Source organism: Artibeus jamaicensis, unplaced genomic scaffold (assembly GCF_021234435.1).
Source record: "Artibeus jamaicensis isolate MK-2021 breed Jamaican fruit bat unplaced genomic scaffold, CSHL_Jam_final contig_793, whole genome shotgun sequence".
Taxonomy (NCBI): Eukaryota; Metazoa; Chordata; class Mammalia; order Chiroptera; family Phyllostomidae; genus Artibeus; species Artibeus jamaicensis.
Window position 1 is genome coordinate 6796882 of NW_026521975.1, and position 12784 is coordinate 6809665.

Here is a 12784-nt window from a genome sequence, read left to right on the forward strand (position 1 = left end):
CTTTAGGGGCCCTGAGTCACCTCAGCAATTTGATGTTTTGCAAAAAAACCTCTGCATAAGACGTGATGCAAGGGGTGGTGTGGGGGTTGTCATGGTGAAGCTGTCAATCATCAGTTGCCCACAGCTGAATAGTTTCCACAGAGGAGTTTTCAAGCTCACCGCAAGATTTGATGCAGATTCATTGCTCTACTCATTCAGTCATTTTGAATGCGATGGCCACATGGTACACATGCTCACTAATGGCGTCTACCACCCCCACGGACTAGTACAGTGAAGTCATCATTGTTCACACATGTGCATTCCAGTCCACTGCCCTTGGCTGCCGGGTTACATCAGTGTCACACAAATCGTTCTCATTTTATTAACAATGGCTGGACTTCTTTCAGACGGACCTCACATGCTGAAAGGTATGATCACCAACCCTCTGCCTCCACTCAGCTCCCATAAAAATTGCAGCCACATATATAACCCTTGGCATAAAATGGAAGGGTTTTTCTGATGAGAATACTGATTAGTTCATAAGAAAGATCCACAGACATGACATCCAGGGATTCTCTAATAAAATAGTAGGTCCTGGCTGATCATCCCACAGGGAAGCCAGTTGGTCAGTCACCACACTGCACACCCCCACACGCAGCCCTACTAATCACTTGTATTCGTATATAAATCTTAAAACATGAGCAGATAATATCACTAGTCCTAAGAGAAATATAAATCAATGCCACAATGAGATACTACTTGATACCCACTGAGATGGTTATTATTTTTAATTATTTCATTAATTAACAAGTGGTTCAAGGATTTGGAAAAATGTGCATTCCTGGCAGGAATGTAAAATGGTGCAGCTGGTCAAATATGTTTGGTGGTTCCTCAAAAAGTTAAACACAGAATAAACACATGACCTAGCAATCCCACTTTTACACATATACCCCAAAGAATTGAAAGCAGAGACTTGCTATGCACCAATATTTGTAGCAGCATCATTCACAATAGCCAACAGGTGAAATTACCCCAAATGCCCCTCAACAGATAAATGATAAACAAAATGTGGTATATACATGCAAAGAAACATTAATCAGCCTTTAAAAGAAATACAATTCTAGTATGTGCTACATAATATCTATACTACAACCTTGAGGACATTATCCTACCTAAAAAGTGGCAAGTGAGTGGGAAGTATCAGACCAAGGGCTCATTACTTTTTGTTAAATCTTTGTAGTATCAATGGATTTTAAAAGTCATATTCATGTTTAAGTTTTATTCTGGTTCTCTCTTGAAATAACATATATGCAACTTTTAATTACAAAATATTCAGGTGAGACCTGACAATATAAAATCGTTCAACGGCCTTTCCCACTGAAGCATCAAGACGTGCCGGAATCTACTTACGAGAAGTCGTCTGAGGATGGCTCTCTGGTCAATTCGGGAAAATGACTGCCAGGAAGAAAGGAAGACAGAGTAGTCACAAAGCTGTACACCAATGACAGACATTCACACAAGGAACCTTCTCCGAAAGAAATCACACACGAGGCCACAAAACAAGTCAATAAATTTAAGAAGACTGAAATCACATCAAGCATCTTTTTTGACCATAATGGTAAGAAACTAAAAATCAATTACAAGAAGAAAACTAGAAAAATCAGAAGTATGTGAAGATTAAACAATATACTACTGAATAACCAATGGCTTGAGAAAAATAAAGAAATACCTTGAGACAAAAGAAAATAGAAACATATCAAAACTTATGGTATGTAATGAAAGTAGTTGTAAGAGGAAAGTTCATAGTGATAAATCCCCACACATAAAGAAACAACAAAAAAAAAACCTTAACCTAATTTTACTCACCAAAGAACTGGACAAAAAAACAAATAAAGCCTAATGTTAGTAAAAGGAAAGAAATAACAAAGACCAGAGAGGAAATAAATAAAAGAAACTAAAAAGACAATAGAAAATATCAACAAAACTAAGATCTGGTTCTATAAAAAGAATGAACAAACCTTTTTCTACACTTACCAAGAAAAAAAGTGAGGTCTCAAAATCAGAAATGAATGAGAAGAAGAGGTATTACAATTGACAAAACACAAAGGATAATAAGAGACTACTATGAACAGCTCTGCCCCAACAAATGGGACAACCTAAAAAAAATAGAACAACTTATCGAGACTGAATCATGAAGGAATAGAAAATCTGAGCAGCCCCATTACTAGTAAGAAGATTAAATCAGTAATCAAAAACACTTCCCGACAAACAAATATTCCAGATCAGACAGCTTCACTGGTGAATTCTCCAAAACATTCAAAGAAAAATGAATACCAATCACTCTCAACCTCTTCCATAAATATAAAAGGAGGGAATGATTCCGAGCTCATGTTACGATGCCAGCATTACCCAGATACTGAAACCAGAAAAGGACACCACAGAAAAAGAAAATTATGGCCCAGGCCTCTGACAAACGTGGATCCTCAACAAAAATCCTTAAGAAAATATTCACAAACCAAATTTCAATAACACATTGAAAGGATCATACACCATGATCAAGTACATTTTATTCCAGGGATGCTAGACGGTTCAAAATCTGCAAATCAGTCAATGGGATAAACCACAGTAATGAATGAAGGATAAAAATCATATGACCAATAAATGCAGAAAAAGCATTTGACAAAATTCAACATCCATTTATGATTAAAAACTCTCAACAAAATGGGCACAAAGGGAACATACCTCAACACAATAAAGGCCATATGTGATGAGCCCACATCTATCATCATACTCAGTGGTAAAAAATGAAAGTATTTTATTTAAGATCAGGAACAAGCCAGGATGCTCACTCTTGCCACTTTTATTCAACATAGTACTGGAAGTCCTAGCCAGAGCAATTAGGCAAGAAAGAGAAAGAAAAGGCACACAGATCCGAAAAGAAGTAGTAAAACTCTATTTGCAGATGATATAATAAATACTGAATGACCTAAAGACTCCACCCCCAACACTATTAGAACAAATTCAGTAAAGTTGCAAGATACAAAATAAAATACAAAAGTCTGTTGCATTTCTATACATTAATAATGAACTACCAGAAATGGATACTAAATAAACATCACACAGTTGTATAAAAAAAATAAATAAGTAGAAGTAAATTTAACCAAGCTGGTGAAAGGGTGAAAGACCTGTACACTAAAAACTGTAACATATTAATGAAGGAAATTAAAGAAGGCACAAATAAATGGAAAGATAGTGCATGCTTATAGATAAAAAGAATTTATATTATTAAAATGTCCATATTACCTGAGGCAGTCTATGGATTCAATGCAATCCTTATCAAAATATCAAAGGCATTTTCATAGTATAGAACAAAAAAGCCCAATATGTATGGAACCATGGAACGGCAAAAGAACCAAACTGCCAAGGCAATCTTGAGAAAGAACAAAGCTGAAAGCATCATGCTAATTTCGAACCAAATCACAAAGCTATAGTAATCAAAACAGTTTGTTGTTGCCATCAAGGTAGACACAGATCAATGGATCAGAATAGAGAGCCCAGAAATACACACACATATACACACATATATGGTCAATTAATTTATGACTAAAGAGCCAAAAATAAACACCAGGGAAAGGATAGTCTCTTCAATAAATGATGTTGGTAAATTTAAGAGCCACATGCAAAAGAATAAAACTGGACTGCTACCCTACACCCTACATAAAAATTAGCTCAAAATGAATTAAAGACTTGAACATAAGACCTGAAACCATAAAACTCCCAGAAAAAAAAAAAAAAAAACATAGGTGGTAAGCTCCTTGGCATTGGGCTTGACAATGATTTTTTTGGATTTATCACTGGAAATTTGTAAGTATCCTTTCAAAATATCAGAAAGTCAAGGTATTTTAGTAAGCAAATAAAAATAAACTTGATTTTTTTGGAAGACTACAAATCAAAATTTCAATAACTGACAAACGTACTTACCCATAGGTTACTCCAGCAATGCTGCACTTCTTGAAGTTCATGATATTGCATGTAAGAGTTCCAGTTTTGTCAGAAAACAGGTATTTAACCTAAAATCAAAGAATAAGAAAAAAATACCTACATCAAAGATGTAATACAATGCAAAAACCAATAAGGTCTTTACTCTATGTTTTTCAAATCTGTATAAATTTTAAAAGGTAAATTTCCTTCAACCAAGAAAAATATATTTAGAATTGTATGCATATTATATATATTTTTGTTGTATATTATAAATAAATTAATACATGCTAATGCTTAGACCACTTAAAAACCTTTTCAAAAACCAATTCTAGAGTCCGACTGTGTGGAAACGTGCAATGAAGACTCAGTAACAGCCTGGAGTCATTTTAGATCTACAAGCATTAAACACTAAGTCCATCCAGGAGACATCTCAAAGACAAATATCATCCTTCAAGATAGTCCCAGGATCTCTTCTAATGCCCAATATGTCAAGACAAGAAGCTCACAAATTGACAACCTCAAAATATTTTTTAAGACTCCATACTCTGGCTGGATTAAGAAAGCATATCCTGAAAACGGCACAGAACAAACATCACGCTTCTGAATCACTTTCACCATTAAGATTACATAAAGGTGGCACGGAACTGCTGTAGATTATGTAACTTTTCCTATTCAAAGTTTGGCGGTTTAATACAATAAACGCTCAATATACAAAGGTAAAAAATTTCTGTAGGAGGCCAACAAGCCAACCACTTTGACATAAGCACATGCGACAGGGACGCGCTCCCAGTGCAGGCTCGCTGAGAGGCCCCTGTCCCCCCAGGTGCGGCTGAGAAGAGGGAAGGGAGCTCAGGAGGGGAGAGTGGTGTTGGGCTCTGCATACGAACCAGTCCTGTGGACTCTAGGGAGGTCACCTCGTCCTTCTTGGCCTCAGTTCCCACATCTATGAAAAAATGGTTTTCCCAGAAGATATGTAATATTCTGGGAAATTATATTATGGATTGGTAAGAAGGTAGAGATTAACAGAATTACTTCCAGTAAAAATTCCTATTTCTCAGTAGTTTTCTAAAGAGGGATTGACCATAACTGTTGCTGGATGCAGACAGGGTCCAAGGGCCCCAAAGGGAAGACACCTTTTACTGTCATATGAAAAAGGGATTAATAACATGAATTATATTCTGTACTTATTCTTCATTATTTTTAAAGCAATCAGAGGCCCTTTAAGTAAAGAAAGATTTTTTCTAAAGAAAGATAATTAACACTCCTAAAAAGTCAAATATTACACAGAAATATAAAATTAGTATACTATGGGTAATTAATACTTTAACTATAAATAAAGTTTCTATGTAAGTTTTCTGTGTAATGAGTCTAGAGGTATAAATCATTCAGTAGAATCAGCCTTCTAAGAAAGTGTTTCAGAATTGTTTTTATTTTTTTATTCCTCACCCAAGGATATGTTTATTGATTTCTGAGGGAGAGAAAAAGGGAGAGAGAAAAACATTGATATGAGCAAGAAATATTGATTGGTTGCCTTCTGTATGCGCTCCAACAGGGGATTGAACCTGCAACCTACGTATGTGCCCTGAGAGGGACTCAAACACCCAACCTTTTGTTGTGTAGGATGATGCTCCAACCCAGTGAACCACCCAGCCATGGCTTGCCTTGCTGTTAAAACTTTTAAATTTAAATCAAAATATTAAAAAATTTAAAAATTACAAGAAATTTGAAGATTTGCCATCTCTCTGTCTTCTGAATTTTAACTTACCCTTTAAGTTCCAATTCAAAACTACTTCCCCATGCAATTCCACTTTTGGATATTTATCTGAAGAAATCCAAAACTAACCTGAAGACATATATGGACCCCAATGTTCATCAGCATTATTTACAATAGCAAAGATATGGAAGCAACCTAAGTGTCCATCAACAGAAAAGATGTGGTACATATATACAAACAAATATTAATTACTCAGCCATAAAAAAAGAAATTTTGCCACTTGTGACAACATGGATGGACCTAGAAGCTATTATGCTAAGTGAAATTAGACAGAGAAAAACAAATACCATTAATATATTGAATCTAAAACATAAAATAAAGGAACAAACAAACCAAAAACAAACTCATAAATAAAGATGACAAGGTGATGGTCACCAGATGGGAGGTTGGTGGGGTGGATGGGTGAAAAAGGTGAAGGAATCAAGAAGCACAAATGGAAAGCTACAGAAGAGTCACAGAGATGGGAAGTGCAGCATGGGGCATCTAGTCACTAAGACTGTAATAACTATGCATGACACGGCAGGGCTATGACTTTGTAAATTATGTAAATGTCTAATCACTATGTTGCACACCAAAAACTACTATAATATTACATGTCAAATATAATTGGAAAAAATTTATTTAAATACTTTATTTATTTATTAATTTTTAGAGAGAGGGAAAGGAAAGGAGAGAGTTAGAGAAACATCAATGTGTGGTTGCCTCTCACATGGCCCCCACTGGGTACCTGGCCTGCAACCCAGGCATGTGCCCTCACTGGGAATCAAACTGGCGACCCTTTGGTTCTCAGCCTGCACTCAATCCATGGAGCTACACCAGCCAGGGCTAATTAAAAAAATTTTTTAATTACTTCCCTATGCAAATGTTCCCATGTACCCAGTAAGGATGAGTAATGTCATTCTGGTGTTTCCTGAGCACTTTCAATCCCTCAGTTATTCAGGTCCAGTTCAATGCACCTGAGAACAATAATATCCTGAGCACTGTGCAGAACAACCAAAGACTTTGTCTCAGGTACACCCATACCCCTAATTGGGTTGAAAGAGGGAAACAGATGGTGATATAGTTATCACTATTATGTCTCTAATTTTATTGTGTTTATGTTTGGAAAGGTTGTTATGAGAAGACAGAAAAGAGACAAATTAACTTTACCTGGAAAACTGGAAATGAATTCAAGGGAGACAAATTTAGTCTGGTATATATATAGCACCCACCTCCTAGGGTGGTTGGGAAGTTTAAATAAGATGTTTAAAATGAAATTATAACCCTTAATTGCAGTATATTCAACAGAGGTTATTCCTTGTACTAATTTCAACGTAAGAGGAAAACATAATGCAGACAACAACTCAGTAAAGTAATTGGGGTTCATGAGTGATAGTGAAAATGATACTGGTTCCCTGAAATATTTCAGAAACAAAAGCTGGAACATGTAAGAGATTTGATGGATACATGTCTTTCATATTAGCTCCCATATGTTTTGTAGGGTTGGAGAATATCTGAGTATCTTAATCATCATCTTCCCTGCCATTTGCTCCTGACAAACAATTTTAGGAGTCCAAAAAATATTATACCGTATTTTTGTACCAAATTTTTTGCAGGTACCTCTTAAATGATAAGATACATCCATGTCTCAAAATGCAATCCAAAACTAATGAACATTTATGTTCAATGACACTCTCAAATACTATATAGCTCTTCAAACATTAAAACCACATTCATAGAGAAGTATTTTTGCAAAAGTCTCTCCATGGTTCATCTAATGCCAGTCTCCCCTCGTGTTCATGGTACCATCACTAAAGTTCCCAGAGAGGCTCTCACCTGGCCGAGCTCTTCATTCAGGTTTGAAGTCCTGGCCATCGCGGGGGTGTCATTTCCAGGATAATACATATCTGTGTCCTGAGAGTGAGAAGAAGGGGCACTTCAGAAAATATGTATCATTAAACCTTCATTTAGACTAAAAACAAGTATGTAAGTGCTCATTTTAAATTTGAGGGTGAAAATACAGTGGCAATTAGTGTACAGAAACACTGCGATACAAGGAGAAAATGTGATATGTATTGATATATGCAGAAGATTTGGTTTCAAGATGAGCATTTCATGACCTAGACGAACACGTGTTCCTGATATCAGCCAATACGTCCCTCACAGGATTATTATGAAGATTAAATAAAAGTGCACATGACCTGCTTTACCCTTTTCAAATATCTGATGACTAAAGTAGACCTGACTGGGAGTGGTGAACACAGATGATGTGCTATAGAATCATATACTTAAAACCTGCATAATTTTATTAACCAGTGTCATTTTATTATTATGAAAAGTAATAAAACCCTGGCTGGCATAGCTCAGTGGATTGAGCATGGGCCTGTGAAGCAAAGGGTTGCCGGTTTGATTCCCAGTCAGGGCACATGTCAGGTCCCCAGTAGGGGACACGTGAGAGTTAACCACACATTAATGTTTCTCTCTCACTCTTTCTCCTTCCCTTCCCCTCTCTCTAAAAATAAATAAATAAATAATATTTTTTAAGTAATAAAAAGTACATGAAGGCACCTGGTCTACATATACAGGATGCTGAAGTCAAGTGTTTTAATGACAACAGTAGTTCCTTAAAAGTTCTACTTCCATTCTTAACAATGGAATCCACAGTACTGTCACCATGAATTGTGGTATATAATAAACACTGATATAGACACACCTAAGAGGCCTTTCTTCAGCACTAAATAGACTTCAAAAGCATCACCAGCAGTTGCAGCCACTCCATCCCTGCTCACCAGAAAACAAGCATCTGCTAAGCATTCTGCCTTCACTTTGTCACTTTATCCTCACAAGAATCCCTTGCATATGTGCAACTGTCTGTCTCCCCAGCCCCCATTTCATACACCAGGAAGCTGAGATGTTAGGTAACTAGTCACTGCTACCACTGGCTCAGGGACACCTTTGCCAGAAATCCCTAACCACTTCTCTGGCCCTTTACCTTCCAGACAAAATCATAAATGAACTATATTATTCCTTTTCTGGGAGCTCAATTAAACGCCTCAGGCTCTGAGACAGTATTAGAAAATTGTGGTTGACATTTCTGCAGCAGCTCAACTTGTAAACTCTGCTGTGATACTCACCCAGTTTATAAAAAGGGCTTGAGTGTATTTCACAACCTCAAGAGTCACCAGTAAACTGATGGGAATAAGGTTATTGTACAAGATGATGAATGTCAACAAGTTATATCCAAAATTATCCGAGGTCGTGTCTGTGGAAGAAAACCAGAACATCTGTGTTGCTTTAGTTAGTCTCCATTGTTTCCTTTTATTTTATTGTTTTGAAACTTTTCTAATAGATGCTCACAAAAAAATGTATTGGCTTATGTATACATTTAGAGGTTCAAGTTAAAATAGTCATTGAGCACCTGCTATATGGAATCAACTGTGACTACAAAGCTATTAATACACAGTGCTTTCCAATAAAGAGCTGGCTTCCAATAGGAGGTTGTGGGGCAGGAGAGTAGACAGAGGCAAACATGCCCCTCAGTGTGGACAGGCATCAGATACATCTGTTAAAGAGATGTTTACAGGGCACTGCAGAAACAGGACAAAATTTTTAATGGAAAATCATGGTCAACTGAAGGCCATTCAGAAGAATAGAGACATCAGTGAAGTTCTGGAGGACAGAGAGAAGACAGCTAACTAAAAAGGATGTAAAAAATAGGAAGGCATTTGAAATCGTTGTAAGGAATATCCACAACTCATTAAGGTATAGGTATCTTTGAGACATTCCAAAGAATTGGTAAAATGGGGGGAAAAAAGTGTGAATAGGGAAAACAGGTGAAAAGAGGGAGTTAGGCAAGGAGCCTTAAGTCCATTTATTGAAGATAAGCAAAGGAATGTCTTGTTGAAACAAGGCCTCTAAGGGATGAAACCCAGAGCAGTGTCAGGATCGGCTTGGACAGGAGGAAGGTCCAGCAGAGGTAAAGGAGGTACCAGTTCTGTGCCTACCAAAGAGGGAAAGTTCTTTGAACTGAGTGAAAACTCCAACAGTGACAGTGCAAATGTGAAGCTTGATGGCACTTACCAGAGCTATCCAGACTCTATATGAATAATGAAGTAGAAAGCATATAGGTGGGACAAAAAGACCATTCTTCCACTGTACATCCTGCAACTAGCACTAAAGTTTGACACTATCTGAGCAATTCAAACACTGGTTTCCACAAAGCCTGTATACCAAGACAGTGTCGATGTTGTTTATTTACCCAAACCATATTTCACGAACTAACTATGCAAAGTATCTTCACATTTGAAGCTACGCACATAACATGGTCCAACTCCAAGTTTTAAAAGCCCAAACCAAGGGATTTGAATCTAAGCTACAACCGAAGTCCTAGTCACATTTCCTACATTTGTAAAGTGGGAACACCAGTTTTCCCACGCAGTTTGAAGTGTACGAGTTCTACATGAGATAATAAAAGAAAAGAAATGTTTTCATCAGTTGAACTAAAATGTATTGAAAGATGGAAATAACAATAACTCCAAGATAATATCTCAAAATTTTTTAATTAAAATTTATTATTAAAAAATTTTTATCATGAAATTTTGTTTATTTTCTGAAATTGCTGTGTAAGGAGACTGACAAATCTTCTCCAAAAATATGAAGCAATAAAACTTGACAAAATTGTCTAAAGATTTAAAGTGCTTAGAAACTGATGACAGACTATATAAAAAATTTGAAAGCATGCATTAAAGAAACTTTACTCAATCTTGGTAAGTGGAAGCCTTTGACATTTAATCAAAGGCAGCTTCTCCTTCTTTCCCCAGCATCCAGGTTACTTGAGTTTTGTTCTGGGAGGGTGGTTGGTGCAGGCCTTGAGGACGGACTAGCAGCTCTCATCTTCTCTCTCCCTAGCTCTTGTCACATAAATCTACCTGGGGGAGGGGCAGGCTGCTACCACAGAGCCACGGCAGGTGGTCAGGACAGGGACAGCCCAAGGGAGCTGACATTATTTGGAGCAGAGCATAAAAAAACCACCCCCAGGGCACTGTCAGAAACAATAGGATTGCTAGTGGCTAATAATCAGGGAAGACAAATATCTCACAATATTGGTAGGGACAAACAAAACAGTAGATCAGCCAGAAATGAAGCAGGAAGATCCATGGAAAACATGGCCAAAGAAACCTTGCTGAGATCACACTCAACCCTGGCGGTCTCCAAGTTCATGTCCACGCACAAAGCTGCCTATGCCCAGAAGGAACCAGGGAGGGTACTTGTGAATTAGTAGTCCCTGACTGAAGGTGGGTCAGACTTTAAATTCCCCAAACATTAAAAGCATTCCCCAAGTCACACGCAGATCAAAGAACAAAAGGGTTTAAGCAAAACCTCTCACCAACTACCGGCTGACCACTAAGGTATGCGGACCCCTAGGAATACAGGCTTAAAAATAAAAACGAGAGAACTGACTATTAATGAGGATAGAGTTTCTTTCTGGGGTGTCAAAAATGTTGTAAATTTAGGTAGGGATGAAGGCAGCCCAATTCTGTGAATGTACAGTTGACCCTTGAACAACACGAGTTTAAACTATTGTGGGTCCACTTATATACGGGATTTTTTCAACAAATATCTACACTATTTTACTATACTGTTTTCCGTCTGCAGCTGGGAATTTGCAAATATGAAGGGTCGACTGTATGCGTTGATCCATGCCATTTCACACATGGGACTCAGCGTCCATGGCCTTTTATATCTATGGGGTCCTGGAACCAATCCTGTGTGGATATGAGAGCCAACTAAGTTGTAAGGGAATCAAAAGTTATACACAGATTTTTTTTTACTGAGAGGGGGGTCGGCACCCCTAGTTCCTACATTGTTCAAGGGTCAGGTGTACTAAAAATAACTATAGACCTTAAATTATATCTTTTAAAAGAATTAAAAGGTAAATAATAGAAATACAACTGAGCAGTGATATCAGAGGATATACACTGCAGGATAAAACAATTTCGTAGAATGAGTTCAGAAGGGTCAGTAAACAAATAAACAAAAAACAGCAACAATGAGCTCCAGGAGGAAGAGGAAAACAGAATCCAGAGTTTCTGAAATAGAATATCTAAAATACCAGTTTTCAGCAACAACAACAACAAAAGAACAGGAAAAAGACAAGAGTAGAAACTGCTTTTGAGGGTAGTAGCTCAAATGATAGACTAAAGGCTTCAAAGCATTATTATAAATATATTCAAAGAGCTAAAGGAAACTGTTTAAAAAATTAAAAGAAAGTATGGTGGCAATGACTGATTAGTTAGAGAATATAAATAAATAATTATAAGTTTAAAAAGAACACAACAAATAGAAATTCTGGAATTGAAAGATACAATAATTTTAAAATTTTAAAAATCACTACTGAAGCTCAACAATAGACTTGAACTGGCAGAAAATGGAGCAGATGAACTTGAATACAGATCGATAAACATGATCTGATCTAAAAAATAAAAGAGAAATCAAGTAAAATTAACAGAGCCTCAGAAACCTGTTAGGATACATCAGTGAACTAACATATAAATAATGGAAGTACAAGAAGGAAAGGCAAGTCAGAGTAAGGCAGAACAAACAAATAATACCTAAAAATGTACCAAATTTGATGAAAAATATGAATATATCAAAAATCTCAACAAATTCCAAAGAGAATAAACTCAAAACTACTGAACACCAAAGACAATTTTGAAAATGGCAACAGAAAAATGACTCCCCACACAAGAGAAAACGCGCTAACATAACAGTGGCTTCCCATCGGCACAATGGAGGCCACAGAAGATAATGGAATAGCATATTCAAACTACTGAAAAAAAAAAAAGAATTCCACACAAATTCTGCGTCTTTTTTTATTTAGATGTTGTCTATTTTATTTTATTTTATTTTAATCTCTATTGGATTTTTCCATTACCATTCATAACTCCCTCCCCCAGTAATCACCGCACTGCTGTCCATGTCCATGAGTCCTTTGTCCTTTTTCCTCAGTGCCTCCACTCCCTCACCTCCCCACCACCAGCTGTCATCTGCTCTCCATCTATGAGACTCTCC

The 12784-nt window shown here is 36.9% G+C and overlaps 1 protein-coding gene across 2 annotated transcripts in view; it reads right to left on the minus strand.

Annotated features, from left to right (window-relative positions):
- The window catches only part of ATP8A2 (ATPase phospholipid transporting 8A2), a 580506-nt gene that overhangs the window by 412661 nt on the left and 155061 nt on the right, over nt 1-12784 (minus strand). For both annotated transcript variants that reach the window (XM_053672924.1, XM_053672925.1), the window contains exons 12-15: nt 8848-8975; nt 7550-7627; nt 3961-4049; nt 1390-1434 (exon numbers count right to left, since the gene is read on the minus strand). In XM_053672924.1, the coding sequence (XP_053528899.1) occupies nt 1390-1434; nt 3961-4049; nt 7550-7627; nt 8848-8975 (340 nt within the window). The remainder of the gene's footprint in view (nt 1-1389; nt 1435-3960; nt 4050-7549; nt 7628-8847; nt 8976-12784) is intronic.